The sequence below is a fragment of the Orbicella faveolata genome, unplaced genomic scaffold, assembly GCF_042242905.1.
Source record: "Orbicella faveolata isolate gen_17 unplaced genomic scaffold, um_ofav_v1 contig_24, whole genome shotgun sequence".
NCBI lineage: Eukaryota > Metazoa > Cnidaria > Anthozoa > Scleractinia > Merulinidae > Orbicella > Orbicella faveolata.
The window spans coordinates 18893718-18920325 of NW_028301552.1; the positions used below are offsets into that span (position 1 = coordinate 18893718).

The 26608-nt window shown below is 37.5% G+C and overlaps 1 protein-coding gene and 2 long non-coding RNA genes across 5 annotated transcripts in view; all 3 read left to right on the forward strand.

Moving 5' to 3' along the window:
- Nucleotides 1-8162, forward strand: part of LOC110046322 (uncharacterized) — a 43167-nt gene extending 35005 nt beyond the window's left edge. For both annotated transcript variants that reach the window (XR_016207771.1, XR_002296357.2), the window contains 2 exons: nucleotides 159-250; nucleotides 7824-8162. This is a non-coding gene — a long non-coding RNA (uncharacterized LOC110046322). The remainder of the gene's footprint in view (nucleotides 1-158; nucleotides 251-7823) is intronic.
- Nucleotides 2252-3472, forward strand: LOC149110755 (uncharacterized). Its single transcript, XR_016207772.1, has 2 exons — nucleotides 2252-2587; nucleotides 2971-3472. It is a non-coding gene; the product is annotated as an uncharacterized LOC149110755 (long non-coding RNA).
- A 2149-nt stretch (nucleotides 8163-10311) lies between the features above and the next one.
- On the forward strand, nucleotides 10312-25264 carry LOC110046340 (uncharacterized). Of its 2 annotated transcripts, none has more exons than XM_020752033.2 (5): nucleotides 10312-10484; nucleotides 17914-18206; nucleotides 18321-18435; nucleotides 23935-24081; nucleotides 25111-25264. In XM_020752033.2, the coding sequence occupies exons 1-5, from the start codon at nucleotides 10412-10414 to the stop codon at nucleotides 25113-25115; spliced, it is 633 nt and encodes a 210-aa protein (XP_020607692.2). In that variant the 5' UTR covers nucleotides 10312-10411; the 3' UTR covers nucleotides 25116-25264. The 2 variants fall into 2 exon arrangements, with proteins under 2 accessions (XP_020607692.2, XP_089147371.1); XM_089291245.1 differs by having other exon boundaries at nucleotides 17917-18206.
- Nucleotides 25265-26608: the final 1344 nt, after the last annotated feature.

The following is a 26608-nucleotide window of genomic DNA, read 5'->3' on the forward strand; positions in this document are numbered from 1 at the left end:
TAGCCAAACAATTGCAAATTACCCAAAAAGTGTGTTTACAATGTCACCCCAAAACAAAGAGGGTAAAACTACTTGCAGCAGCAGATGAACTAACTCTTCGAAATCATATTTTGGTGTCATTTTTTTTCTTTTGCTAAAAATACTTGTTTTACCATCAGAGAAAACAAAGCATACCTAATTCAAACGGATTCTGAAAACATTCCTGTGTACTGTCACGTGACAAACTCTGGTCTTGGAGCATGCGGAGGAGGTGGGTGGACGCTGGTCATGAAAATTAATGTCGAGGAAAAGGTTGTTGTTATTCATCGTGGTAGAGGCAATAATAAAGTGTATTATCGTTTGTCTCACGATGTAGTCACTTGAGATGTAGATCGCGACGTTTCGACTGCTTACTGCTAGTCTTCTTCAGGCGATACTGGTGTAAGTGTCGTGCGGTCAGCCAGGCCTGCGTCGTTCTCCATTTTTTGTAGCGCTGCTTTATCGGCTTTATTGATCGAGATCCTCACTGGTACACACGTAGGGTCACATCAAGGAGCTATTCACATAAGACTTCACCCTAATAACATCAACAGGGATGGTGGAATTGAAATTCCTGAAGCATGGATGCCCACGATCAAAAAACACAACAACAGGAGAACAGTGCAACAGCGGACCACTGAGGGAACAGCTACTCGTCGGAACAATGGAACAATAGGAGGATCGAAATGCACCAATCACAGCCGACCTTTGTGATATAAATGATACCGTGCAATCAGTCGACTTTATCGCCTCGTGATCTACATCTCAAGTGACTACATCGTGAAACAAACGATAATACACTTTATTATTATGAAAATTAATGGCACTAAGGTACCATTGCTTTCTCTCTATTAGATCAATCATTAATATCTGATATAATTACGTGTAAATGCAAATAACAGTGGAGAGACACAAGGCTAAAGAAGACTGATGGCAACGTTCGGTTGACGCGCACCTCTTTAAAGCTTCTATTTTGATTCGTTCAGGTTAACCTTCACCTGTATTGTTCTTAGGGCTATGGGCATGCCGGTTTGTTCTGTTTAGCTATTGTTTCGTTTGGCCAATTATACAAATCTTTGTAAACGGTGCAGGTCATTCAGGGAAGCTTCGACTCTCAGTCTTCGTCCGGCGACGAAGATTAACTCCAGTTTTTGTTTTATTCAGTCACATCTCATATCTAAGAATGGTCTGATCTGATCATACTTTCTCTCTTTAACCTACACTGCGTGAAAGCCAAAATATTCTGGAGTATTCTAGACTCGAATATGTGATTGTGACGCAATAGAATCCTAGAGTATTCAAGCCGCACACAACACGTGACGTACACCTGGAATATTCGTGTCGAATATGGTGGAATACGCTCCGTTCATAATCGTTCGAGGATTTTCGTTAAAGTATACCACACATCTGTCGTAATCCTAGAGTATGATGGCGAACCCTTTGTAAAAAGAACCTTATAAAAGAAGGTAACAGTTCGGGTGCATAGCATTCTCCTGGAAGCAAAATTTAGACTATGAATTCAAAGTATATGCGATCTGCGCGTGTATACTTTTATCCTGGAGTACGTGATCTTGACGCCAAAGTTATAGAATTCTAGAGTATTCATGGCGTGTACAACCGTGACGTGGACCTGGAAAATTCTTATCGAATATGGGCATACGCAGGAGCAGGATCGTGTATTCGTTTGTTGACCAGAACAATTGTACTTTTTTGGTTCATGTTGTCGGCGCAGCGCATGTGTTTTGCTTGAGTCAAGAAATTTACACGCTTTGTTGTAACTTCGAATCCCACTCATTCGGTTTTGACCGACGTTTTCGGGATAATCACTACAAAGCGATTTCTCTTTGTATGACCCGTCTCGTCTGAAATGGTTAACACAGCTCGAAACCACAAATTGGACACTACGGGATACGTAAAGTTCCGCAAAGTTAAACTGACTAGAGACACGTAAAGCTGCGCAAAGTTTGGTTAGTAAGAGGAATCAAGTTCGTTTCGGAGAAGTTTTGGTGTATTCAGTGGAGAAAGTTCCGAGACCTTCAGACAAATATCTTTTCTCTGTGGGACGGGTTTAACTCCGGAGCCCGCAGGACAACGAAACTCCTAAATAACGGCCCAATAGCTTCCTCAGTCGACTCCCTGCCATCATATCAACATTGCATTACGCTTGAACAAGAAATCACAAAATGTATTACGGAAAACACTTTAATCAGATTTTTTCCTCGAGGTTAATTTTGAAACGACATTGACGTTAAATGTGTTTCGAAACGACTTGTAACGAAATGAGAGAAACGACCTACATCAGCATTCTGAGTGTCCGACCTTCAACAAGCACGGATCAGCGGTTTTCCACATTAGATACCAGGTTCTCTCGGTTCTCGCGCCATTTTTTTGGCGTCCTTTTTGAAAGGTGTGAAATGTTGAAGCTTGCACCGATCTCTTGGTCCTTTTTCACCGTTTAAAAACTCTACTTTGGCGGACAAAATTCAGTTTATCTTCACTTCTTTACTGTGCAGGATTTCAAGCAGTTTTTGGTGACATACAGCTGGTGAAAACATCGATACATACGGAGGTACGAGTCAACAACAACACGTAAAACGTAAGCCATTGTTGTCTTCCCGGGTTGTCTTGTACGTACGAGTAAGTTAAGCTTGAGTTTCCAGGGTAAAGTTCAGTTGTAATGTTTGCTTAAGATGTATGGAATTGTCTCTGGTTGTAAATGTTTCTTTATCAAGCAGAAGTTATACATTGGAAGTAAATGTAACCTTGATTTCAAGAGGGACAGCTATGGGAATGATGGTGAATTAAACCATTAAATCAAACTACTGTGTAAAATTTACTGATTGATTTATTATGATATTTTTCTTAGTACTGCAAGCTTGATTTGAGGTTTCCCAGTGTGGATTTACACATAAACTTAACTAACCTTTCATGCGTATTGTATTTTAATCATAGGATGAAGTAAAATTGGTAATGCCTTACATGTATGTATAATCCCTGGCCTCCTTATTTGAAGAAAAAAAGGAAAACCTGTGAGGAAGAACCCTGGTTTACAAGATACATGTATGTATTAATGACTATTTAGGGGGCCATGGAGACTTTTTAAGATTTATTTTTGTAAGAGCTTTTGAAAAATTATATTGGCAAGTAAATTTTGGCATTTCACTAGTCAGTCTCTGTATATTTTATATATAAACAAGGTGATTTGCATATCTGTCTTCAGAGTGCTCAGTAGTAAACTAGAGCGTGATTATAACAGATGACGAACTGAGCAACTGTAGATCTGACTTGACATTTTATTACTATTTAGTTTCGTAGTACACAACTTGTGTGCAGCACTCATGAGATAAAATTGCCAAATGTGAATTTACATCATTACACTGATTTGAAATACACATGCAACCATTGGAAATATGATAGCTACAATAAGTGAACGCTTTTACAAAAAAAAGGAAAATTGGAAGTTATAGATAAACACTGTTACTATTGTGTAACAACAGAAGCTTTAAAAATTAAAATTTAGCATTTTTCCTGAAGAATTTGTTTGCATGTCTACATGAAGTTATCAGTTCATTCCATTTATTCAGAGAGGCTAACTCAGGTTTACAAAGGTACTTCTCCCAGAGGCATAGGTTACATTGATTTGAAGTGGGGTTATATGGGGCAGCTTGCTTTAAAATCTTTCAAGTGACTTTGAACTTTGATTTATTGTCAAAGTCACTTGGGGGCTGCCCCATGTAACCCGTAACCCCACTTCAAATCAATGTAACCTACGCCTCTGGGAGAAGTACTTTATTATTTGTAAACCTGAGTTAGCCTCTCTGAACAAACAGAATGAACTGATTAGATAACTTCATGTAGACATGCAAACAAATTCCTCCTGAAAAATGTCAAATGTTAAATTTTAAATTTTAAATCTTCTCTTGTATTTCAATAATAACAGAGTTTATTCCTAATTTCCAACTTTCCTTTGTTTTGTAAAAGCATTCGCTTATTGTAGCTATCACATTTCCAATGGTCGCTTGTGTATTTCAAATCAGTGTAATGATGTAAATTCCCATTTGGCAATTTTAGCCGATGAGTACTGCACACAAGTTGTGTAGTACGAAACTAAATAGTAATAAAATGTCAAGTCAAATCTACATTTGATCAGTTCGTCATCTGTTATTTTATATATACATTACATTAAGGTACATGTAAACCCTTTTTCATTGATGACCACTACAAATTTCAAGACAATTTGTTATAGTAATGTCAAACTACAGTGAAACTTTCATATAATGAAGTGCCAAGGAATTGGCAAAGTATGGTCACTATAACAGGGTTTTGTATCAAGGTTCTTTTCCTTATAGTCTACTATTACTGGGGCCATGAAAATCATTCGTTATACTGAGGACCTCGTTATATAGAGGCTCATTAAATCGAGGTTCCACTGTACTAACCATATTCCTTCCAAAGGTAAATATTGAAAATTGAGTTTTATTACTCATTTAGGTTATTAGCCTAAGGAGGAATTTGTTTGCATGTCTACATGAAGTTATCTAATCAGTTCATTCTGTTTGTTCAGAGTGACTATTAGCCACTCATTTCAGGTTAAGAGCTGAAAATTCAGAACAATATTGAATTTGATACTCAAATTTTGATTGGATTAATTAATGCATAAAAAGTTTGCACCATATCTAGCAAAAAATGAAAGGCTTCTAGAGCTCGCCTACCTTTGTCAGTGCAAAATGAAACATAATCTGTAACCTTGAACATTGTTGCTTGAATTGTTTTAATGTGTTTAAGCCCACAAACTCTGGCCCTCGCATCCTTTCATACTTTGTTTGCACTGTAAACTTGATTAATGTGCAACACAACTCTCTCTTCTCTCAAAGGCATCTTAAGTATGTTTTTGCATGCACTAGAAACCCAGGTGCTTATAGTGTAGCTTTCCAAATGTGACTGTAAAACTTTTTGGTCATCAATCCTGTCAACACTTAGTGTTGATCTCAGGTCTTGGTTTGAATTTTCAGCTCTTTGTCTTGAGGTTACCCTATATCTTTGCACCCACACCATTTAGCATGTCTAATTAAGGCCAATAAAGCTGGCTATCAATCTACACGTACATGTATACCAAGAATTTGGAAATAAAATGCATTGTCAAATTTTTCAGGGTTTCTCTATGCGAGCATCCAAATCACTTAAATTTGAAAGCTAAGTCAAAGTGAGTCGGCCTCAAATTTTGGACAGTAGCTAGTTTATCATCCACGTCTGTTAATTTTTATTTCGAAATATTTTTTCTCTGAGAGTGATTTTTGAATGATCACTCCACCATTCTTTAATCCTGTTTTGGAAATGTTCTGTAACTTTTTACTGCGATTGAATATGGCAACACACAGGCAATTTTTTTAGTGTTTTGCGTCCAGAAACTGAGAAACAAATTAAATTAACAAGAAACAAAGTTCACTTTGACTTGTACATGTAGCTTTCAAAATGTGATAATAATACCGGTAATAATGATTTGGACACCAACACTAAAATGTCTAGAAAAATTTGACAATTCATTTTATTTGAAAGTCCTTGGTATAGTTTGATGGCCAGCTCTTTAAGATTTAATTTGATATGGGGTTTACATACAATGTCTACAGATAAAATCGGATGCACTACATCCCTTTGGTGTGAGACACCTCTAAAGGTATATGGTAATGTTAAGAGGGTTCCAATATTTATTGTTGAACCAAATAATAATGATGTTAGAGTGGTTTTCAATTGAGTGTCGTAAAACCAAAACCAAAACCAATTACTTACCAATTAGACTTCTCAGCTAATCTCGAACTGTAGTAAAACCAAAACGAAAACCAAAGTAATTGTCTAATTACTCTCGACACTCAACTGAAAACCGCTCTAAATATGCAAAGCAGCAATTCATTAATTCATCTCTAATTCTCTTTCGTAACATAGCAGCATCTAGTTCTAAAGTTTGCATACAAAATGTAAGTGTTCTTTTAGACTGCTTCTCAGATGGTTCCGAACTTCTGCTTTTTCATAATATAGCAGCATCTAGTTAGAAAGTTGCATGCAAAATGTTATAGAAGTGGTTTTTTAGACTTTGCTTCTCAAATGCTTCATTATGCCTTTTCATAACACAGCAGCATCTAGTTATAAAGTTTGCAAAAAAAAATGTTATAGTGTTTTTTAAAGACTTTGCTTCTCAGATGGTTATGCTTTTTCATAACAAAGCAGCATCTAGATATAAAGTAAATGCATACAAAATGTTATAGTATTTTTTTAGGTTTTGCTTCTCAGATGGTTCCTTATACTTTTTCATAACATAGGGTCTTGGCAATGTAAATTCTTCCATAGTTTGATGAAAATAAACATACACGAACAAGTAACATAAGTTTTATTAATTCAGTATTAATAAAGTATTATTTGAAATGAAATGAAGATGTCATAACGGCAGTTGTTTACTTTTTGTTGGGATAACATCCATATTGTCCTGGTAATTTTCTTTCTTTTGGGTGGGTTTTGTTAGGAATCCAAAGGAATTTAAAAGTGTGTTACACTCGGCAGTTTGAACACAGTTTGGGGGATATACAAGCTTTGGTATGGGTCCTCAGTTGGCGTCAGTATTCAATCACGAATACGTTTCATACTTTACATGAGTCTCGTGTTCCAGTCGAACAGGAGACATGAATTGAAGTGTGTCGTTTAGAATACCTTAAAACCTCACGTATGCCTCAGTATTCGAACATGAACACGTTTCATACTTCGCATGAGTCTCGTGTTCCAGTCGAACACCACAGAACACTTGAAGTGTGTCGTGGAGAATACCTTAAAACCTCACGTATGCCTCAGTATTCAAACATGAACACGTTTCGTACTTCGCGTGAGTCTCGTGTCCCAGTCGAACACCACAGAACACTTGAAGCGTGTCGTTTATAATACCCTAAAACCTCACGTATGCCTTAGTATTCAAACATGAACGCGTTTCATATTTCGCATGAGTGTCGTGTTCCAGTCGAACACAACAGAACACTTGAAGTGTATCGTTTAAAATACCTTAAAACCTCACGTATGCCTCAGTATTCAAACATGAACACGTTTGATACTTCGCATGAGTCTCATGTTGCAGTCGAACACCACAGAACACTTGAAGTGTATCGTTTGGAATACCTTAAAACCTCACGTATGCTTCAGTATTTAAACATGAAAACATTTCATACTTCGCATGAGTCTCGTGTTCCAGTCGGACGCTTCGGAACACTAGCTAGCGTGTTGTCTGAATGAACTACGCGGTAGCGTATATTACCTGCATAAAACCCGTTCTTGACGACGCAATACATCTTTGGCTGTGAAAAATGTGACACAACTTTTGTATTCATAGCGTGCGATTCTCGAAAATTAGAGCATACTTGACGTATTCATTAGTATTCGAAGACGTTCACGTCAGAAGTGGCGTCGTGCATCGCGTTTTCCAGTCGCAAACTCTCGAACAACTGAGAGTATTCGAAAATGTTCGAGTCATAAATGATCGCTATATCTTCGAAGAACATCTAATGCAACATTAATCTACCAAAACGTGGCCCGTATGATTTATCGAACACTTCGAGTCATTCACGAGTATTAAATTTGAATACGGAAAAACAGGCCGGATTCCTCTAGAATATTCCAGGTGTATTTCGAGTCAGCCGTAATCGAATACGTCAGAACATTGCGGCATACGCGGCGTGAGCCGATCCGTATTCGAGCGAATTCGGGCCCGAATATTTGGCTTTTCGCGCAGTGCTATTATTTTGCCAAATGCTGTTTTGTTTCTTCTTTAGCCAACCTTTCATTACGACTCCAATCTCTGGAGCAACAAGGCCGCCTTCAACATTTCAGGAGGAAAAACTGGGCTTGATGATCAGGAGAACAAACTTCCGACCTACTGGAGCACGCCTTTCAACAAGATTTGTCTCGGTATGAGGATCAGCCAAGATACCAACTTCATTGTTATCAACCAGACCGCTAACTCTCTATACTCTATACTATGCATGTTTATTTTTCCTGCTTCTTGTTAAGGGAAAATTGGTTAACAACGAATTGTTAAGAAATTTTTAACTGCAAACCAGGAAGAAGCATGTAGTACAGTTGTTGTGAAATAAATAAAAGTGGTGATGGGACTAATTAAGTGAGTTAGTCGTGTCTTTAGGCACAATTTTGTGCGAGAAATGGTTAACCAACTCTTGATTTTCCTTTTGGCAGACAAATTTACTGCAAGTAAAGTTCTTTAAGGATCTTAACAACCAGTTCATTTACAAATTATTGCTGCAATTATGAAAAATGATCACAGCTCAGAGTCAGCGTGGAATTAAATCTGTGATCTTCACGCCCCTGCCAACGCGAACTAAGATTCTGCCTAAGCTGGTGGAGCTAAGGTCTCAAAACTCTCAACTTATTTGATGGATGCATGCTGTTTGTGATGTTGGTCGCGAAAAATATGGCAGAGGATTGTGGCTCACACTCCCTTAAGCAAGAATGAAGTGGAAAATGAGATTATTTGGAATAATAAACTTGTTACAATTGCAGGAAAGTCAGTATTCTATCGATCGTGGTGAAGCCGGTATTAAATACATAAAAGATCTGATAACTGAGGATGGAAATCTAACGACATTTAATGTTTTCCAGCATACCTTCGGCATTAAAACACACTTTTTGCAGTACCTAGGGCTTTTAAACGCTATTTCCACGAGCTGAAAAAAGAAACTCAAGAATAGCTACAAGGAGAATGAAACTAACGACTGCGAAGATAAGATTATTGATACACAAAATATCTCAAGTAAGACGCTTAGACAAAATAAAAAGACAAAAAAGACAAAAAAGATTTTTGAGAAGCTCACCTCAGCGGAAAAGCTTGAAAAGGCAGGTTTTTCTGCGGATAAAATTTCGCATATTTATGAGCTTCCTTTCAAACTAACTCTTGATGTCAGAAGGTCAGCTTTACAATTTAAGGTTAACCACAACATTCTGTGCACAAAAAGTAGACTCTTTAGGGATATGATAACAGAGAAGGACAAATGTTACCTTTGCAGTGGCAGTCAAACACTGACCCATCTCTTTGTTGAATGTGATTTTAATTAGTAAGGTATTTTGGATCGATTTTACTTCTTGGTGGAGTTGTAAATATAACACGCAAACCAAACTCCAACAGCATGATATTCTATATGCTTTTCATCCCGGAAAACAGTCTTTTTAGGCATTAACTACTGTTTGATTGTGACTAGAAATTACTAGAAACACATTCAGCCAAAATTGGTTATATGAGGGTACATCTGTTGACGTCTAATTAATGAATTTTCACCTGTTTATAAACTAACCAGCCACGACACTAGACAGGTCTTTGTCTAAATTACCAATGATAATCGAAACGTTATCAGCCAAATGATAATTAGTAGGGACTTTAAGATATGGTACGGCTAGGCTATAGTACGGGGGCAAATAGTAAAGATAACTTCCGGTGATGTCATGACACGCGTACCAGTGCTGCTTTCCCGCCGTAGCCTTGCTTTCTACAACGGGAAAGTGCCTGGTTTCACGTACTCTTCACTACGTGAGTAGAAGCCTGCTGTTTACGTCTCATTTTAACGCTTTTTTCACTGTTTGAACAGCCTAGTTTGAAGTTAAAGTTCTCAATCATAACAATCAGTTCCAAGATCATTGTTTCTTTTCGTTTGTACAGAAAATCTGAACGATTTTAATACCTACCGCGAGATGATCAATTCAGTCATATTAGTATCGGGCCGAACAGCCGTTGGCGTAGATAAGAAAGCTTTGTATGTTCTAATCTGAGCTATAACTGTTTATCACTGTTCAAAATGTATTTTATTATAATCGAAAGTTTTGTATTTTCGGGCTTATCACGTAATCGTTGTACGAACAACCTGTCCGTGTTGAAATCGAGCTCTTTTATATCAGAGTTTATGTTTTTTTGTGTGGTTGGAATTACAGGCGGTTCTATCAAGTTCTAAAAGGCAAACCTGAGTTCTGGGAAATGTAAGACGGATACAGGAAAACGACATCATTGTCATTAATCAAGCCTATTTCGTATGAAAGTAGAATAATCTCTGGTTTCCTTGAAAGTAGTCATTTTTGTAAAGACACGTAGAGACTACACATACCGTTGCCGTACAGAAAAATCTTATTCATTTGAGTTTGGCGGGTAAAACACCGTTGTCAACTTAGTCCCTCACGGCTAAAGTAGCCGTAATAACGCCTCGCCGTAGCGTATCTTAAAGTCCCTATTGGCTAAGTAAAACCTACGAAAGCGGAAACTTATTAATTGACACTGATCTGTTTGAAACTCGAAACCATAAACGTATGGTTTTCTTCAATCTCAGCAGTTTACCGATTTTGCTCGCTTTAGGGATCGATCATGCCTACTGTTTTCCTTTTTTGTGTTTTCATCGTGCTGTCGTCTCTGATAACAAAGGCCAGTTGCTCTTCAGGTGAGATTCTAAAACTTTATAATGGCGTGATAATGTTAAACTCTAATGTTTGAAGAAAGGTTCTGGGTCCAGTACACTTTAAAGTAAAGTTATATAGAAATGGCAAAAGACAAATGTCTTTTCAGTGAGAGGATATTTTGTTTTGTCTTAATTGTGACGAAGCTTCAACGAGAGAAATTATCAATCCTTTATACTTCTCCCTCGCCGCGCTCCGTTAATCAGTCGTGTCATCAGAGCGTGAAGCCGGAGATGAAGTAAACTTAAGAGGAGCATTAACAGTCCTGTTCTTTTTGTTCAAAGAAACCTGCTAATTCAAGAGCAAGCCAAAAGTATAGCTGTCTTAAGGTTACCGTAAACCTTCGCGGGTGTCCTTAGCGAAAAAAAACTATTACCGCGCTGTCTTAAAGACAACCACTACAAATTATATATCAATGCAAAGGTTATAGAATGCTCTATTCGATAAAAATTGTTTTGCCTAAATTTTTTTTAATTATAAGGCGAGCGCGACCTAAAAGCGCGAAACGACCGACGTTCCATTGAGCGAATTTATCGGGTATCAAACTCGACCACATCAACAAAGCTAAGGGAAACTAAGGGAAGTCTTTAACTTGTAAGCGGTTGTGGAATAATAGCCCCATTGGAAGAATCCAGGCAGGTGAACGGGAACAAGTTAGAACTTCTTTGAATGTAGTTTTCATTGAAAAACGAGACTTGTTTTGCATACAGGTGACTTTGATCGATAGCGTCGATTGTCGAAGTTGCTTTAAATCATCACATTGTTCCTCCTGAAAAAGGCAAGATGCAGTTTAGCATAGAGACTGACACTTATTTAATTTTCCGATCCTACAGAAAGAAATGGTAGTGACGATCGATCCGTAGCACGAGAAAAGTCCATGAATTGTTGTAACCTTTCAAGAAAAAAAAAAAGAACATATGCTTGTGGTTTTCATTTGCGAAACAGTTCCGTGACAATTTTTAACTCGTTGGAGAATAAATATTTTCCAGTTGCGCAGGCTCAACTCAGCCAATAATTGTCACCGTTAGCAGATAATATTTCGATCACCGATGGTAACTTATACAAAGAGCTGCTTCTAGTGTTGTGGCTGGTTAAATAAAACAACATAAATGTCTTTATAAACAAATGATAACCAATTTTATATAACCAATTTTAGTGAAAATGTGTTGTTAATATACAGTAAAGAAGTGCTTGAGGTGATAATTATAAATTTCTGTTCTTCAGCTTATCTCAATAGGCGAGAAGCAAAATGTAGCGCCACGTAATTGCCCCTTGACCAGACCTGAAAATACGAAGAAGTTGCATTTATCAGGACGTTTCTTAATACGGCTGATAGGCATTTTTATTCCCTTGTAGGTTTAGTTTTCGAGTCTGGCGAGGAAGACAGCTTCTGTTATTACACGAAATTCTTTCACAACGTTCTTTCAACGGTATAATAAAGTGCTTTAACTGTATTTTATTTTCGATCAAAATGCAAAAAGTGAAATGTTTAGCAGTAAATTTTAGGCTTGTTTTATATCCTTAGCTCGCTCAATATAGCTGTCAATGGAAAGCGGAAGTTTTCCTTATACAGGTGACTTCGATTGATAACGTCGGTTGTCGAAGTTGCCTCAGAGCATCACATGCGTCCTCTGTTCCTCCTCTGAACGGCCGGGACGCGTTTTAGTTTAGGTCGACACTTAATTTACCTTCTTCTAAGCCGAGAGAACAACAGTGTACAATACTAAAAGAGAGAGGTCCTCAATTTATTTTGCGGTAGTTACTTTGTAGTCTGAGAGCAAGGCTTGTTGGCAGACAAGTCACATTAGCTCCAAGCAAACAGAACATTGATTTGTGACATGGTACGCTCTGCCAAACGTATCTACGTTATTTTTGGCTCGTGAAAGCTGATAGAGTATTAAAAGAGGAGTCATTCGACCACATGACCAAGATTGTTTTATTAAGGTTACCGTAAACCTTCGCGGGTGTCCTTAGCGAAAAAAATATTACCGCGCTATCTTAAAGACAACCACTACAAATTATATATCAATGCAAAGGTTATAGAATGCTCTATTCGATAAAAATTGTTTTGCCTCAGTTTTTTTTAATCATAAGGCGAGCGCGACCTAAAAGCGCGAAACGACCGACGTTCCATTGAGCGAATTTATCGGGTATCAAACTCGACCGCATCAACAAAGCTACTGCATTATATTATTCACGAGGTATTAAGAGCCCCTGTCCATAAAAATGGAAAATGACTCGGCAAGGGTCGAAAATTCAATTTCGCTCATATTTTCATGGTAGATAGGCTAGGGCATGACAAAAACTACTGGATAGTTCTTTTTGGCAAAATATCCTTTTATTTCAAAGAAATATGCAAATTTACCAAATTCCGTTAAAATCGTCATTTGACGCACCATTTCATTACACAAGTTTGAGAGCCTCGCATGCAAAACCACGTCATTCTTCCGTCTTTAAAACACTCAAATATTTTTGTGCAATGTTTAAATGTGTACTGGGCTGATTTTAGCGAATGTTGCGTTGTCTTTTTGGGTGCAAAATAATTAAATTTCGAAGACATGTATTTCATTCACTTAAAAGTACTTCGTGGATATAATTAATTTTCACCATGTGCGAAACCTTCAAATGGATCAAGCTTCTGGTGGTTGAATCGCAGAAGGATGGTCTACAGATTCCTGTAAAAATTTCTTTGGGCAAATGATTGTGAGCGACGCGAGAGCTTTTCAAAGTACGTCAAAAATGCAAATATTTGACCATCCGTCGTCAAATTTCAATTTACGGGTTAGACGTATATTTTAGCATGCGCCACATGACTTGACCTATGTTAAGTTGCAATAGACACAGAGCTGATAATTTCGAAATGTTCTAACCTTATTTGTTGTAAAAGGCAGGTCCAAGGCCGATTTGACGTGTTTCTCTCACCATTCGTCGCACATAGAGCAGAAGTTTGCTTTTGTTTACATAACGTCCGATGTACATCGCCAACTGTCAACTTATTTAACGGTCGAATACCATGAATCTGTGACCCTCTTTGGACACATATGATCACCACTGCATCTAAGTCAAAAACGGCTAAGTCATTTGCAGATAGTTGCTTGCTTTCCACTACACCAAAATATTGCGTTTGAAGATCATGGTTTGATGGCTTGAATCCTTGCCTGCAGCGGTTCCTTGTTCGTCACGCAATGCTGTCATCCCATTTTAGGGGGTAGGGGTAGGACAATTTCTATCCTAATACGTAAGGCTCCGTAAGGCTTAGAATCACTGGGAGCACACAATCGTGTTGAGTAGGAAGAGATTGAATTAAGAAATGAAAAGAATGAATAGTTTACCATTGCCCCTGTTGTTATCTTTTACTGGACCACCGCTACCTATATGCCCTGCGTAATACTGTAACGCTAAACTCATAACTAGGTCTTTTCGCGCGATGCAATTATTTTTGGTTTACATGTAATACAATGGGCTACCCTCGGGGAAATGGATGGTGACCGCTTAATGGAGCTAGCCGCTTAAATAGAGGTTGGCGTACCTTGAATATTTAATTTTTCACTGTCGGGCTATAAATTTCTTGGTGAACATGGAGTCAATTCAAGACAATCATGATAGACGTGTGTTTGAATTATCACTCGTCATGCACCTTCAGTTTCAGACTCGTATCTGCCATCGCCCTTTCCAAAACAAAGTTCTTAAATTTTGGGTGGCCGCTTAACAGGGGTAAAGACAATAATGAAACCCTTTTCGGAATGACCAAATGGTGGCCGCGGAGGTAACCGGCCAATAGGTGTTTTATTTACAATATTTTACTAACGATAATTTTGGACTGTATTGACAACAGTCCACTATTTTCTGTTGCATACCAATGCCTCGCCACTAAGCAAACGAAATACGCCAAATAAAATGGCATGGCCAGGGCTATTTACTCACGTAATTACTAATTAAATTTAGTCTGTTTTTCTCACGAATTAGACACGTTGTGATTTCCTATTTTTATTTCAGCTAGTTCTTGTTTCATTGATCTATAATTTGTTTATCGCGATTTTCTTAAAATTCTAGTGAGTACAGGCAATAGCTTTATCAGCGGTTGTCTGAAACGTCAGAACGTACAGCAAACGTGATTTGGACCGACGCCACGTACACTATAGAACACGATTATATAAATATACACATATTATTATATATATGAACAAACATATGAACAATGATTAAATTGTTTCACTTATCCTGAGAGTACTCTATACAAAATAGATCAAAATGTGCAGCATATGCCGTGACAGCATTGCGTGACGCACAAATAACAGCTGTAAGATTGTGCTGCGCCGACACGCTTATCAGCAATAGTCAGCAATCGATCAAACGCAATATTTTGGCGAAGCGTAAAGCAAGCAACTATCTACAAATGACTCAGCCGTTTTATACTTAGATGCAGTGATGTTCATAAGCGTAGAAAGATGGTCACAGATTCATAGTATTCGACCAATAATAGGTTGATAGTAGGCGATGTACATCGGACGTTAACCTTGTGTAAACAAAAGCAAACTTCAGCTTTATATGCGACGAATGGTGAGAGATCGACTAGAAACACGTCAAATCGGCCTTGGACCTGCCTTTTACAACAAATAAGGTTAGAACATTTCGAAATTATCAGCTCTGTGTCTATTGCAACTTAACATAGGTCAAGTCATGTGGCGCATGCTAAAATATACGTCTAACCCGTAAATTGAAATTTGACGACGGATGGTCAAATATTTGCATTTTTGACGTACTTTGAAAAGCTCTCGCGTCGCTCACAATCATTTGCCCAAAGAAATTTTTACAGGAATCTGTAGACCATCCTTCTGCGATTCAACCACCAGAAGCTTGATCCATTTGAAGGTTTCGCACATGGTGAAAATTAATTACATCCACGAAGTACTCTTAAGTGAATGAAATACATGTCTTCGAAATTTAATTACTTTGCACCCAAAAAGACAACGCAACATTCCCTAAAATCAACCCAGTACACATTTAAACATTGCACAAAACTATTTGAGTGTTTTAAAGACGGAAGAGTGATGTGGTTTTGCATGCGGGGCTCTCAAACTTGTTTAATAAAATGGTGCGTCAAATGACGATTTTAACGGAATTTGGTAAATTTGCATATTTCTTTGAAATAAAAGGATATTTTGCCAAAAAAAACTATCCAGTAGTTTTTGTCATGCCCTAGCCTATCTACCATAAGAATATGAGCGAAATCGAATTTTCGACCCTTGCCGCGAAATTAAGAATTTGTCTGATTTTTACGGGCAGGCACTCTTAATAATCAAAACCGTGTGGGGGATTTGCGTTTTTCAAAATTGATCTCCTGCAATGGCCTTCGTCGTAAAACGTGTCGCTGTATTTTTGGACATCAAACTTGACAGAAATTTTCCAAAACAACCAATAGGAATATCGACAAACCCTCATACGGTTTTGATGATTGATGCCTCGCGGAGGAACAGAGGACGCATGTGATGCTCTGAGGCAACTTCGACAACCGACGTTATCAATCGAAGTCACCTGTATAAGGAAAACTTCCGCTTTCCATTGACAGCTATATTGAGCGAGCTAAGGATATAAAACAAGCCTAAAATTTACTGCTAAACATTTCACTTTTTGCATTTTGATCGAAAATAAAATACAGTTAAAGCACTTTATTATACCGTTGAAAGAACGTTGTGAAAGAATTTCGTGTAATAACAGAAGCTGTCTTCCTCGCCAGACTCGAAAACTAAACCTACAAGGGAATAAAAATGCCTATCAGCCGTATTAAGAAACGTCCTGATAAATGCAACTTCTTCGTATTTTCAGGTCTGGTCAAGGGGCAATTACGTGGCGCTACATTTTGCTTCTCGCCTATTGAGATAAGCTGAAGAACAGAAATTTATAATTATCACCTCAAGCACTTCTTTACTGTATATTAACAACACATTTTCACTAAAATTGGTTATATAAAATTGGTTATCATTTGTTTGTAAAGACATTTATGTTGTTTTATTTAACTAACCAGCCACAACACTAGAAGCGGCTCTTTGTATAAGTTACCATCGGTGATCGAAATATTATCTGCTAACGGTGACAATTATTGGCTGAGTTGAGCCTGCGTAACTGGAAAATATTTATTCTCCAACGAGTTAAAAATTGTCACGGAACTGTTTCGCAAATGAAAACCACAAGCATATGTTCTTTTTTTTTTCTTGAAAGGTTACAACAATTCATGGACTTTTCTCGTGCTACGGATCGATCGTCACTACCATTTCTTTCTGTAGGATCGGAAAATTAAATAAGTGTCAGTCTCTATGCTAAACTGCATCTTGCCTTTTTCAGGAGGAACAATGTGATGATTTAAAGCAACTTCGACAATCGACGCTATCGATCAAGGTCACCTGTATGCAAAACAAGTCTCGTTTTTCAATGAAAACTACATTCAAAGAAGTTCTAACTTGTTCCCGTTCACCTGCCTGGATTCTTCCAGTGGGGCTATTATTCCACAACCGCTTACAAGTTAAAGACTTCCCTTAGTTTCCATGTAACTTTTCTTTCGGCTCGGACGAACACGAAGTGCCAGGAAATTTAATTTAAACTGAATGTCTCGAAACGCGCCATAGCAAAAGTTGTTAAAGCGGCCAGCGCTTCGGGTATAATTAAAACACTCTGACAGACAAACAGACAAAGAGAGAGAAAGACAGATATACAATTGGGTGAAGTTTTAAAGCGAAGGATATCAGGCATCAATTCGGCCAAGTCGAATCATAATACCGTTAATTAACGACAATAACTTTTTTTGGCTATATTTTTACTAACTAACCGCAAAAAAAGGTATGTTTAATTTTGTAACCCAAAAAACAGTGAATCCCGCATAAATGAAAATAGCTAAAACTCACACGTACAAAACACACATTTTTAAATGGACGCAAAGTTAACACGGATGATTAAAATATTGTTACATGTTAACCAGGACATTTCATAGCAGTTATGATTTTTCACAATCCTTATGAAAAGAATTTAATATCGATCGATCAAGCTTTCTGCATCTCAAGGACCTTCCTTCTTCGACAACCAAGGGCAACCGGGTCCTCTTTTGTCCACCTAGTTATCTCTTAAAATAATTAAGTTCCATAGTTTGTTGTCAAGACCTAACTAATTCCTATTTTACCATGGTATGTTTTATAATTCAACAGGAAGATGGAGTTCTTTACATCCCTGAAAGCTTTACTAGGGTCTAAATTTTGATGATTGATAGACTAATTACTCAAGTAATTTGCGATTATAATAATCTTTACAATGGCGCGCAGGAGCTGATAGCATGCTTTTAGCAATAAAGCAAAGAACGTGATGTGAGCTCTAATTCGCTTGTTTGCTGGTAGTAAGGCTCATACATTATTGTTCTCTCCCCAGAAGAAAATCTCCTGCAACAAGATGTCAGTTCTCTCAGTCAAACTGTTAAAGAGCGTCAGTTTTCAAAGGACGAGTTCCATTACCTGAATGTGACTCGAGTTGGAACATCCACCGTGTACGACATCTTTGACTGCATTTTTGAATGCCTCAGCAATCCTAGGTGCTTTTCTTTTAACTTCGCTTCCTCCAAAGGAGAGGGTGGAAAACTTTGGTGCGATCTGTTGTCTTGTGATAAGTACAGAGACTTCAGAGAGTACAATGAAAACGTGACTTCGCATCACTTTTTCACTATGGTAAGACCTGGTTTCTGATATCCACATTTCTTTAACACATTGGTATTCCAACTTTACTCCAAATCATGAAACAAAGTTCCTTGTATAACCATGAATTATTTCTTCTTATTTTAGTCACCTTGTTCTTCCATGCCGTGTCGAAACGGAAGTACTTGTGTGACGAATTACAAGCATGACACCTTTGAATGCCATTGTGACAAAGGATTCAATGGTGAATATTGTGAGAAAGGTATACTGCCAATGTTTAAACTTAATATAAGATTTTTGCTTTCTTTGAGTTACTTTAAGGTGGTAACGTTCATACCAGGGCGGAAAAAGGCCTGGCGGTGAAACGAGGCAGTCCGAGCAAAAGGTGTGATGCAGTAGACTGGGTAATTGTACTAAAACGAGCAGATCCTGCTCACTTATACTCGAGCTTAGATTTCTAAAGACATTCCACGAAACTCCCTTCTAAATGAATCAGCTACCTTTTTGGTGCATGTTTTGTTTAGAGGAAACGGGAAAAGGAGAGTTTTTCAGGACTATAAATTTCGCGCTGTGAATGAGTAAGCCAGGACCTACGCGTTAGCTTTTCCATTTCTTCTGACTTACGAATAAAGCTTATCTAAGAAAACTCTCTACTCTGGTTTTTACCACAATTGCTACTAATCTCGCGATCTGATTGGCTAATTTGCTGTCGTCGATAAGAGTCTAGACAGTGCTGCTCTCGTCAATGTGTCACGCAATGCCTTTTTCAGCTCACGCTCCATTCTCGTCCCCAGTGCTACTCGTCTTAAAATGTCGTTGACGAGTAGCTCTGGACGCACCAAATATTCGCATTTTTTCATTGGCTGACAAAAAATGAATGCGCAGCAGAAATGAAAATTACAAAGCTCTACGCATTCCATTTTACTTCCGGCACCTTCGCTTAGTTGACACAGGCGCGCTTTACGAAAAAAAAAAAAAAAAAAAAAAAAAAAACGCAAAACAAATGGTGACCTTTCCCGATCGATCGGAAGGAATCGTTAAAGTTTCCACGTAACCGGAGAAGTACGTCGTCTGCAACGATGTCATTCTCGATCGTAATCATCGTCCTTTGTTGTAGCAGCCGAGAAAGTGGGAAGATTACTTTGTCGCTGACCATACCCCAAGAAATCATAAGATTAAGTTCGAATCGGCAGTGGGTTTCAAGAAACGTTTGTCTTCCTTTATGAAAAGCTCAAAAGGAAACTTAGAGCCAGGTGAAAAGACGAAGAAATATCACTCTTGCTAAGCAAATGTGGCACTGGAAATCCGAAGGTGAGTGTGTTTTTCTCTCTCTGAAAGATCAAGCAGATCAGATTCTAGCTGTCCAAAATGTATTGATATGAAATTGCCAAAATTTGGAAATTATCTCTGCTAAAGACAAATCAAGCATTATAGGTGTACAGAGTTACATTAATATCCCCATAAGAAAAATATCATATTATTATATGGCTAGCTCTGTGAGCGGGCAAGATGAATCAAATCCTGCACTGTGATTGGTTACCCGAGCGGGCAAGATGGAGCTATCTTGCCCGCTCGGGATTACCCGCCGTGTCCCGCAAGAAAAATTTCCCTGAAAGCCATATAATAAATCCTTTATTGACCAAGCTTGCTCGGCCAATATGGCTGGATATTGGCCTCGTTCTTTTTTTGTGTGTTTATGGACCTCGACTCCGTTTCGGTCCATAAACACGCAAAAAAAAGAACTTGGCCAATATCCAGCCATCTTGAACTCACACTTGGTCAATAACCCATACATCTTTTTGTTAGCCCTTGAAAGATTATTTATTTCCTGCCATTATTTACTATTCTTTGTTAATTTTCAGACCATAATAGTGCTACATAAATTCCTCGAAGGATGGCCATTTGTGGATAATTCAAATAAGAATGTTGCTCTTGCAGTTCAATAAATAATACTGAAGAAAAAGGAGATGGAGATAGAACCATGGTAAATAGTAAAGCTGTGTGGTTGATTTTCTGATCAACCACAAGGCATGGAAAGTATGTGTTCGAGATTTGTTGTTGTACATGGTTGTATAACAGGCTGAAGAGACTTATTACCATGAAGTAACACGAATTGTAAAAGAGCAATAACATTGCATTATTTCCCATTCATTTTGTTCATGCAGTTTCCTAAAAAAACATCTTCCATAATGTACATTGAGGCACACCAATATGAATCACTCTCTTCACATCTGGCACCTCTACATGTATACCAATGCTAAATACTAATGTTATAGTTACATCATTATGGCTGTATTATATTTTTGGTAACACCATGTACTCATATGGGAATACTGAAATTAATTGTTGTTGTTGTTGTTGAAAGCACCCAAAAGATTAAGCTTTATATAAGCTGGTTGAAAGGTATAAAATGAACAAAAACAATGATATCAACAAAAGCAGTGGGGGGTGGGGGACAAAATGGTGGGAATAGCCCTATATCTAGTTTTGTAATGTCTGCAGGCTTTTCCCAAGCCTGAATGCACAAAAATCATCATTAGATGTTCCAAATAAGCTAATAAAAATTGCTGCAGAGCCATTATGGAAGCTAGCCCCCAACACACATATATAATTACTCGATAACAACTGGCATAGGACTTTTATTTTTTTCTCTGCGTTTTTCTCAACATGTTAGTAACTCCTTCAAAAGCCAATTGCTACCCTATACCCTGGTTACCACACATATTTTTTTTATTCTTTCCATAGCCATATGCAAAATAGATTTCTTTTCTCATATTTATTTAATGATAAAACTGATGTAAATTAATTCTGTAAAAAATGCACAATAAAAGTTGATTGATCGATTTAATTTGACAGTTTAATGATCTGTTGATTGTGTAAGACCCTTTTTTGTAAAAAAAAAAAAAAAAAAAAAAAAAAAAATAGAATAGACTGTGGTTACTTGAAAAAATGAGGACACGAAAGATCATATGAAAGTGAGCACCTTTATTACATTCCTTGCAAGGAAACATGAGCAAAACTCCAATACAACAAAACTTTCCTGAGTTCAACAGATTTTAATTCTGCTGCAGCTTACAAACTTATGTAAACTAACCAGGAAGTAAATAGTTCTTACCATTAAAAAATTTTCCCTTAATCTATCAGCACGGCTTATATTTAAATCCTCTGGTCTGTGATGCAATTTCCACGGCTGATTTCCACAAACGCTTCCGTGTGTCCATAAACAAATTTTGCCGTGTCATCGATAGACGCAATACATGTCGTATCCTGATTTCTTTGCTTGAAAGCTTTAACAACTGCACCTCGCTCTTTAAACTGAATTTTTCTAGACGGTCCACCGCAAAATGCACCGCGAAACCCCTTGTTAAAATATTACACAAGCTGGCAATCGTGTTTGAAGCGGCGACGGCATTTAAGGCCGCTTTCTACTCTCTTTTTAACTCTAAATCACCTAACTTCAGCGAAGTGAAAACACATGTCAACGTTCCGATCTGTTTACATCTGAAGAATACACTCTATTCTCCCCTCCCTCAGGATTAGTTTCTGAGCATGAGCAGATATGCAGGCCAAAATTACGCATGCGTTACTGGATGTCCGCGATTTACGGGCATCCGGTAATGGCTGCTACCAGAGCCCTCCGTTTCTCCGACCATGTGACCAAAAGAAACGGAGGCTCTGGGGACGAGAATGCTCGCGCTCTGAAAAAACATTTTCCTTGACGTTGATATTGTGGTAAAAACAAATCGAATGAGGTTTAATGTTTTCTGTTCTCTTATCACAGTGGTCACATTCGATTTGTTAAATCAAGTTAATTTGTGAGTTTCTCAGAACAATGCCTAATCATAACTAAATTTAATTCCGATAGTTTCGTATTATTTCTGCTTGTTTGGCGCGTTTCCATAAGTTTTTGAAATGAAAGTATGACCCGTACATTTGCATATTGCAGCGTGCACTTTCAAGACTGAGAAAATTGAAATATATATTTTTTTGCTATCTTTGTGCTGAGATTTTTGCCAACGCTAAAAGGCTACTAAAATGATCCTGTTTCTTCAACATAGTTAAATTCCATACTTCGAAAATGAAATAGAAAAGAAGTTTTGAGAACTTAATCAACAAAACGGAAGTCGTTTATATTCGGGTTGATTAAAGAAAGCGCTACCGTAACTTTACTGATTATTTATGCCGTTTTCACATATTTCCAGCTGACCTTTTAATATGTTATCAAGCATTTATCATTCTTAAACTTATTTCAAAACTGGAGATATTGTTTGAGTTCGATGTACGTTTTTACACGAAAGTGGTCCAATTTATCATGTTTAGCTACGAAACACGCATCGGCCAGCGCTGTTTTTCATTGACAGCCGACGATTTAGTGGATTTTAACACAAACACTTATTGCCTTGATGAAACATCAAGTGTTGCTTGCAATTCAGGCGAAACTCAAACTCTCAAAGTGTTAATACTTTCCGGCCGTGATAGACCGCTCACCCAGCGATATCCTCGCAAGCGTGTGGCAAGAGGAAGGAAACTTTGAAGATCTCAAACGCTGCTATACCCAAATATATCCAGCTTTTTTTTGGTATGTTATGGAAAAGCTCTTTATCTTTAACATACACAGACGACACGACGTTAACCTGCGCTGCTAACTTTGATTCCGTTGGTGTTTTACAAAGTTCACTGACTACAGCAATTTCTGCGGTCGACCAATGGGCAACAGCTAATAAACTTCCTCTCAATGAGAGCAAGACAAAAGCGCTTACCATTACTGGCAAGCGACTTTCTACCAGAATTAATCTTGACCTTGCTGTAGTTATTAATGGAAAACAACTGGAGAATGCTCGTTGTGCGAAGCTTTTGGGACTAGAAATCGACCACGAACTAACATTTATCCCTCATGTGGAGAAATTGAGTAAAAGCTCTCGCAGTGGATAGGCATTTTAAAGAGAATTAAATATTGTCTACCTCTAAAACATCGGCTTATTTTCTATAACACCATGGTAAGACCGGTAATTGATTATGTAAATGTGGTTTGGACGAGCGGTGATAAACATTGCCTTAACCGTGTTCTAAAGTTGCAGAAGAGGGCTGCTAGAGTTATTCTAGACGCCGATTGTCAAGCCTCCTCTGTCAAACTGTTCAATAAACTAAACTGGATACCATTTTTCGAACAGGCTAAACTAACTAAATGCTGTGTCATATACAAGCGTTTACAGGGGCATGTACCAACCTATCTTAAAAGTTTACTTAAGCTTACTGGCGACACTCATTCACGGTAGTCTAGGTATACCAACTTCAATATTGCTCGCCCTGTTATCAAACGTAAAACGGAAGGAGGAAGAACATTTACTGTGACGGCCTGTCAAGCCTGGAACAGCTTACCGCTATCAATGCGGAAAATAGCGTCGCTTAATTCTTTTAGGAACTCTCTTTGGAAAAGAATTTTTGAAGAACAGCAGCTTTTAAATCATTTTATTCTGTGATTTAGTTATACTTTTTGTACTTTTAATTGATTTTATCTCTTATCTCTTGTATTTTTATTCGTTATATTATCTCATAGTTATGCCATAGTTTTAACATCCGTATGGTACATAATTTTTAGAGGACCACTGGTTTGTTAGTATTTTTATACTATTTTAGTGCTACCCTCTTTAAATAAAGTCTTTACTTACTTACTTACTTACTTACTTACTTACTTACTTACTATATATAAAATTTTGAGTTAGCGTTGTTTTTTTAATTGTTCCTTTCTTTTGTGGATTAGAATGTTTCTTAAAAACAACGGGTGGCCAATGCTGCATCATACCTTTCAGTTACAGAGGAGTGACATACCACTCTTGTACTACTGTTGATCACCACAGGTTGTGGTGTTCACTGGACGCTATCTACACGGAAAACTGGGGAGATTGTGGTAAGTATTAGATTGGTTTTGTGATCAACTAAACACTTCAGAGTGATATGTCTGCAAGAATCAAACAAAACCGCTCAATAGGGGTAAAAGTTTGTAAGATCTAAACTGCTCAATCTCGGGCTAGAGGGTTATAGATCGCTCTGGGGTTACGTTATCTAGGAATATTTTTTTTCGTCCAAAAAGAACAAATTTTTTTTAGGGCCTGACACAATAAAATCCAACTTGAAAAGTAGCCATTTTGAAGCGAACTACTTGCATTAAGTATAAAACCACATTCACTTGTTGTCACCTCCATCTAAGATTTTTTGAGAGTTTATTTTATTATTCCTATATGAAATTTTAATTTTCATACAAATAATAATAATAATAATAATAATAGTAATAATAATAATACGTTGACACGTAGTGAGACTCAAAAAGAAACGATGCTGTTTCTGTATTAAAATTTCAAGCTGAATTGAACCAAAGAATCTACACTGCTACTTCTTAAGAGCTTCAAATGGTACAGCTGTGCGCTTGATGCGATAAGTTAAGGAGCTAGTTTCAAATTATCAGGTTAATTTGTTTGATTTCCTTATTTCCTCTTTTCTTCAGTTTGCGATAAAATACAACTTTAATTAGTTTCACTTGTTTGAAAATTACGCCCAAAGAACTCCTCGGGGAAAAAAAATGCGTCAGTATGAACAAAAAGCAATTTTCTTAAGATATTTTAAAGTCTATATTTAGGTGGCACACCTACGCCCTGACGAGTTCATGAGACGTACTTAGAGCCAAACTGAAGGTTTCCCAAAGTTTATTTAAAATTGCAGTTTAGTCAAATCGAAAGTTTTTTTCGCAGAAGTCCTTGGGCGAAGTCGATATTCAAGAGAAATAGTAAAAGAAAAAAGGCTATGGCCACTTTAAGATTGTAATGCAAATATACGTTTGTTCACTTAAATTGCAGAAGAAAAAACCAAAGCCAATCCATTTCTAATTTAATAAGAAACTTTTAATGAAAACTAATAGTGTTTTTCATGCTTTTTTATTTAGCATGATGACTTAACAAGTGACTACATGACAAGGATACGAAATACGAATTATAGATTACACGAAAAAACACGTCAGTTTAACAGTAAACGTCTAAGGCATCACCGAGGAAATTATAGCTTTAGAAAAAATAAAGTTTGCAATTTATGCATTTCAATATGGTGGTTTTCTTCGTTTTCCAAGTCAATGTGTACTCTCGTAGTCACAACACATTTGTTTTTCGTCTGGGTGACTCAACCGAAACCCCGCTCCGTGCTCCTTCGTAATTTACGAATTACCTGTGCAAAGAAAGCCATATACTGAGTCAAACGTATACTGTTAAAAGAAGACATGTACCCAGCCTCAGTTTAAACCCAGTTTTGCTGTATGCAAGTGGTTGTACTTTGGTTTAGCGATATCCCGGCCTTTGCTATCATCCGGAAGTTCCCTACTTAATGCCTTACCCTACAAACTCCATACCCACGTTCTCGGTCGTTATCTTGAAGGTTACAGTAGTGGACCTGTATTTTACCATTTTCGCGCCTGTCTCGTCGCATGCTTAGTAATGAATAGAAGATGTATTGTATTTTGCAATGCACGTGCTTTCCTTGTGGCTTCTACAATGCCTCCCTATTTTCGAGAATTGATTTTCCCCTGAAATATTGAAATTTTACTCGTCTGTAACTTATAACTATACCTTGCAAAACAGCAACAACAACAACAACAACAACAAAACAGTCTTGTATTGGTCGATAACGAGACCGTCAATATGACGCTTTAGGACTTTTTGAGAAAATTTACGCCTGTTTCTTTTGAAACACGTAGGCCACATTGCTTTTACGATGATTAAAGTTTCATCCTGTTGTACAAGTTGTTTGTTAAAAAAAAAAAATGGTTGCACTAGTTTTGCGTTAACTACGTTGATCATGAGATTAGATCATGTAGATAAAACGACTTGCCAGCAGCCAGAGAGCCTATTGTCAACAGAACAAGGAGCAAATCAGAAATTACCGAAGACAATACTGTAAAAACAACAGGGAACGGATCAACGAATATTGAAGAAGTTATTATGCCAAGAACAAGGAACGGAAAACTAGGACAGAATATCGTGCAATTTGGGGCCTGGGACCAATGCAAGAGTCTGTGAAACTGGAAACGAGTTTAGTTCCCAACACTTTGTGGAATACCGATGGTCAAGACTTGAAGAGTTAAAATTATAATCAATTCTTTCTTTGGAGTTATTATTCAATAAACGTTACAAACACTCAGACTCTTTGTTTTGCTTATAACAATTTAATGACATTACTGTGGGATATACCCCTTATCCCCCGTCTTCTCATTGGTTCTTAATCACGTGACAACGCGTAACCCCTATCCCCCATCTTCTCATTTGTTGTTAACCACGTGACATTGTCTATTGTTTTTTGAATACCCGTTTATTAGTCAAATGGTCTTGATAGAATTCACTTTAACTTGGGACCGACTTATGCTGAATTCTTGTTATACATTTTAATCCAAGACA

Excerpts from the sequence above, each read along its gene's own strand:
- LOC110046340 (XM_020752033.2), top strand. The coding sequence starts at position 10,412 with ATGCCTACTGTTTTCCTTTTTTGTGTTTTCATCGTGCTGTCGTCTCTG. Across the intron at positions 18,207-18,320 it reads CGCATCACTTTTTCACTATG|TCACCTTGTTCTTCCATGCC; the intron begins GTAAGACCTGGT and ends TTCTTATTTTAG. Across the intron at positions 18,436-23,934 it reads TGGTGAATATTGTGAGAAAG|AATGTTTCTTAAAAACAACG; the intron begins GTATACTGCCAA and ends TTTGTGGATTAG.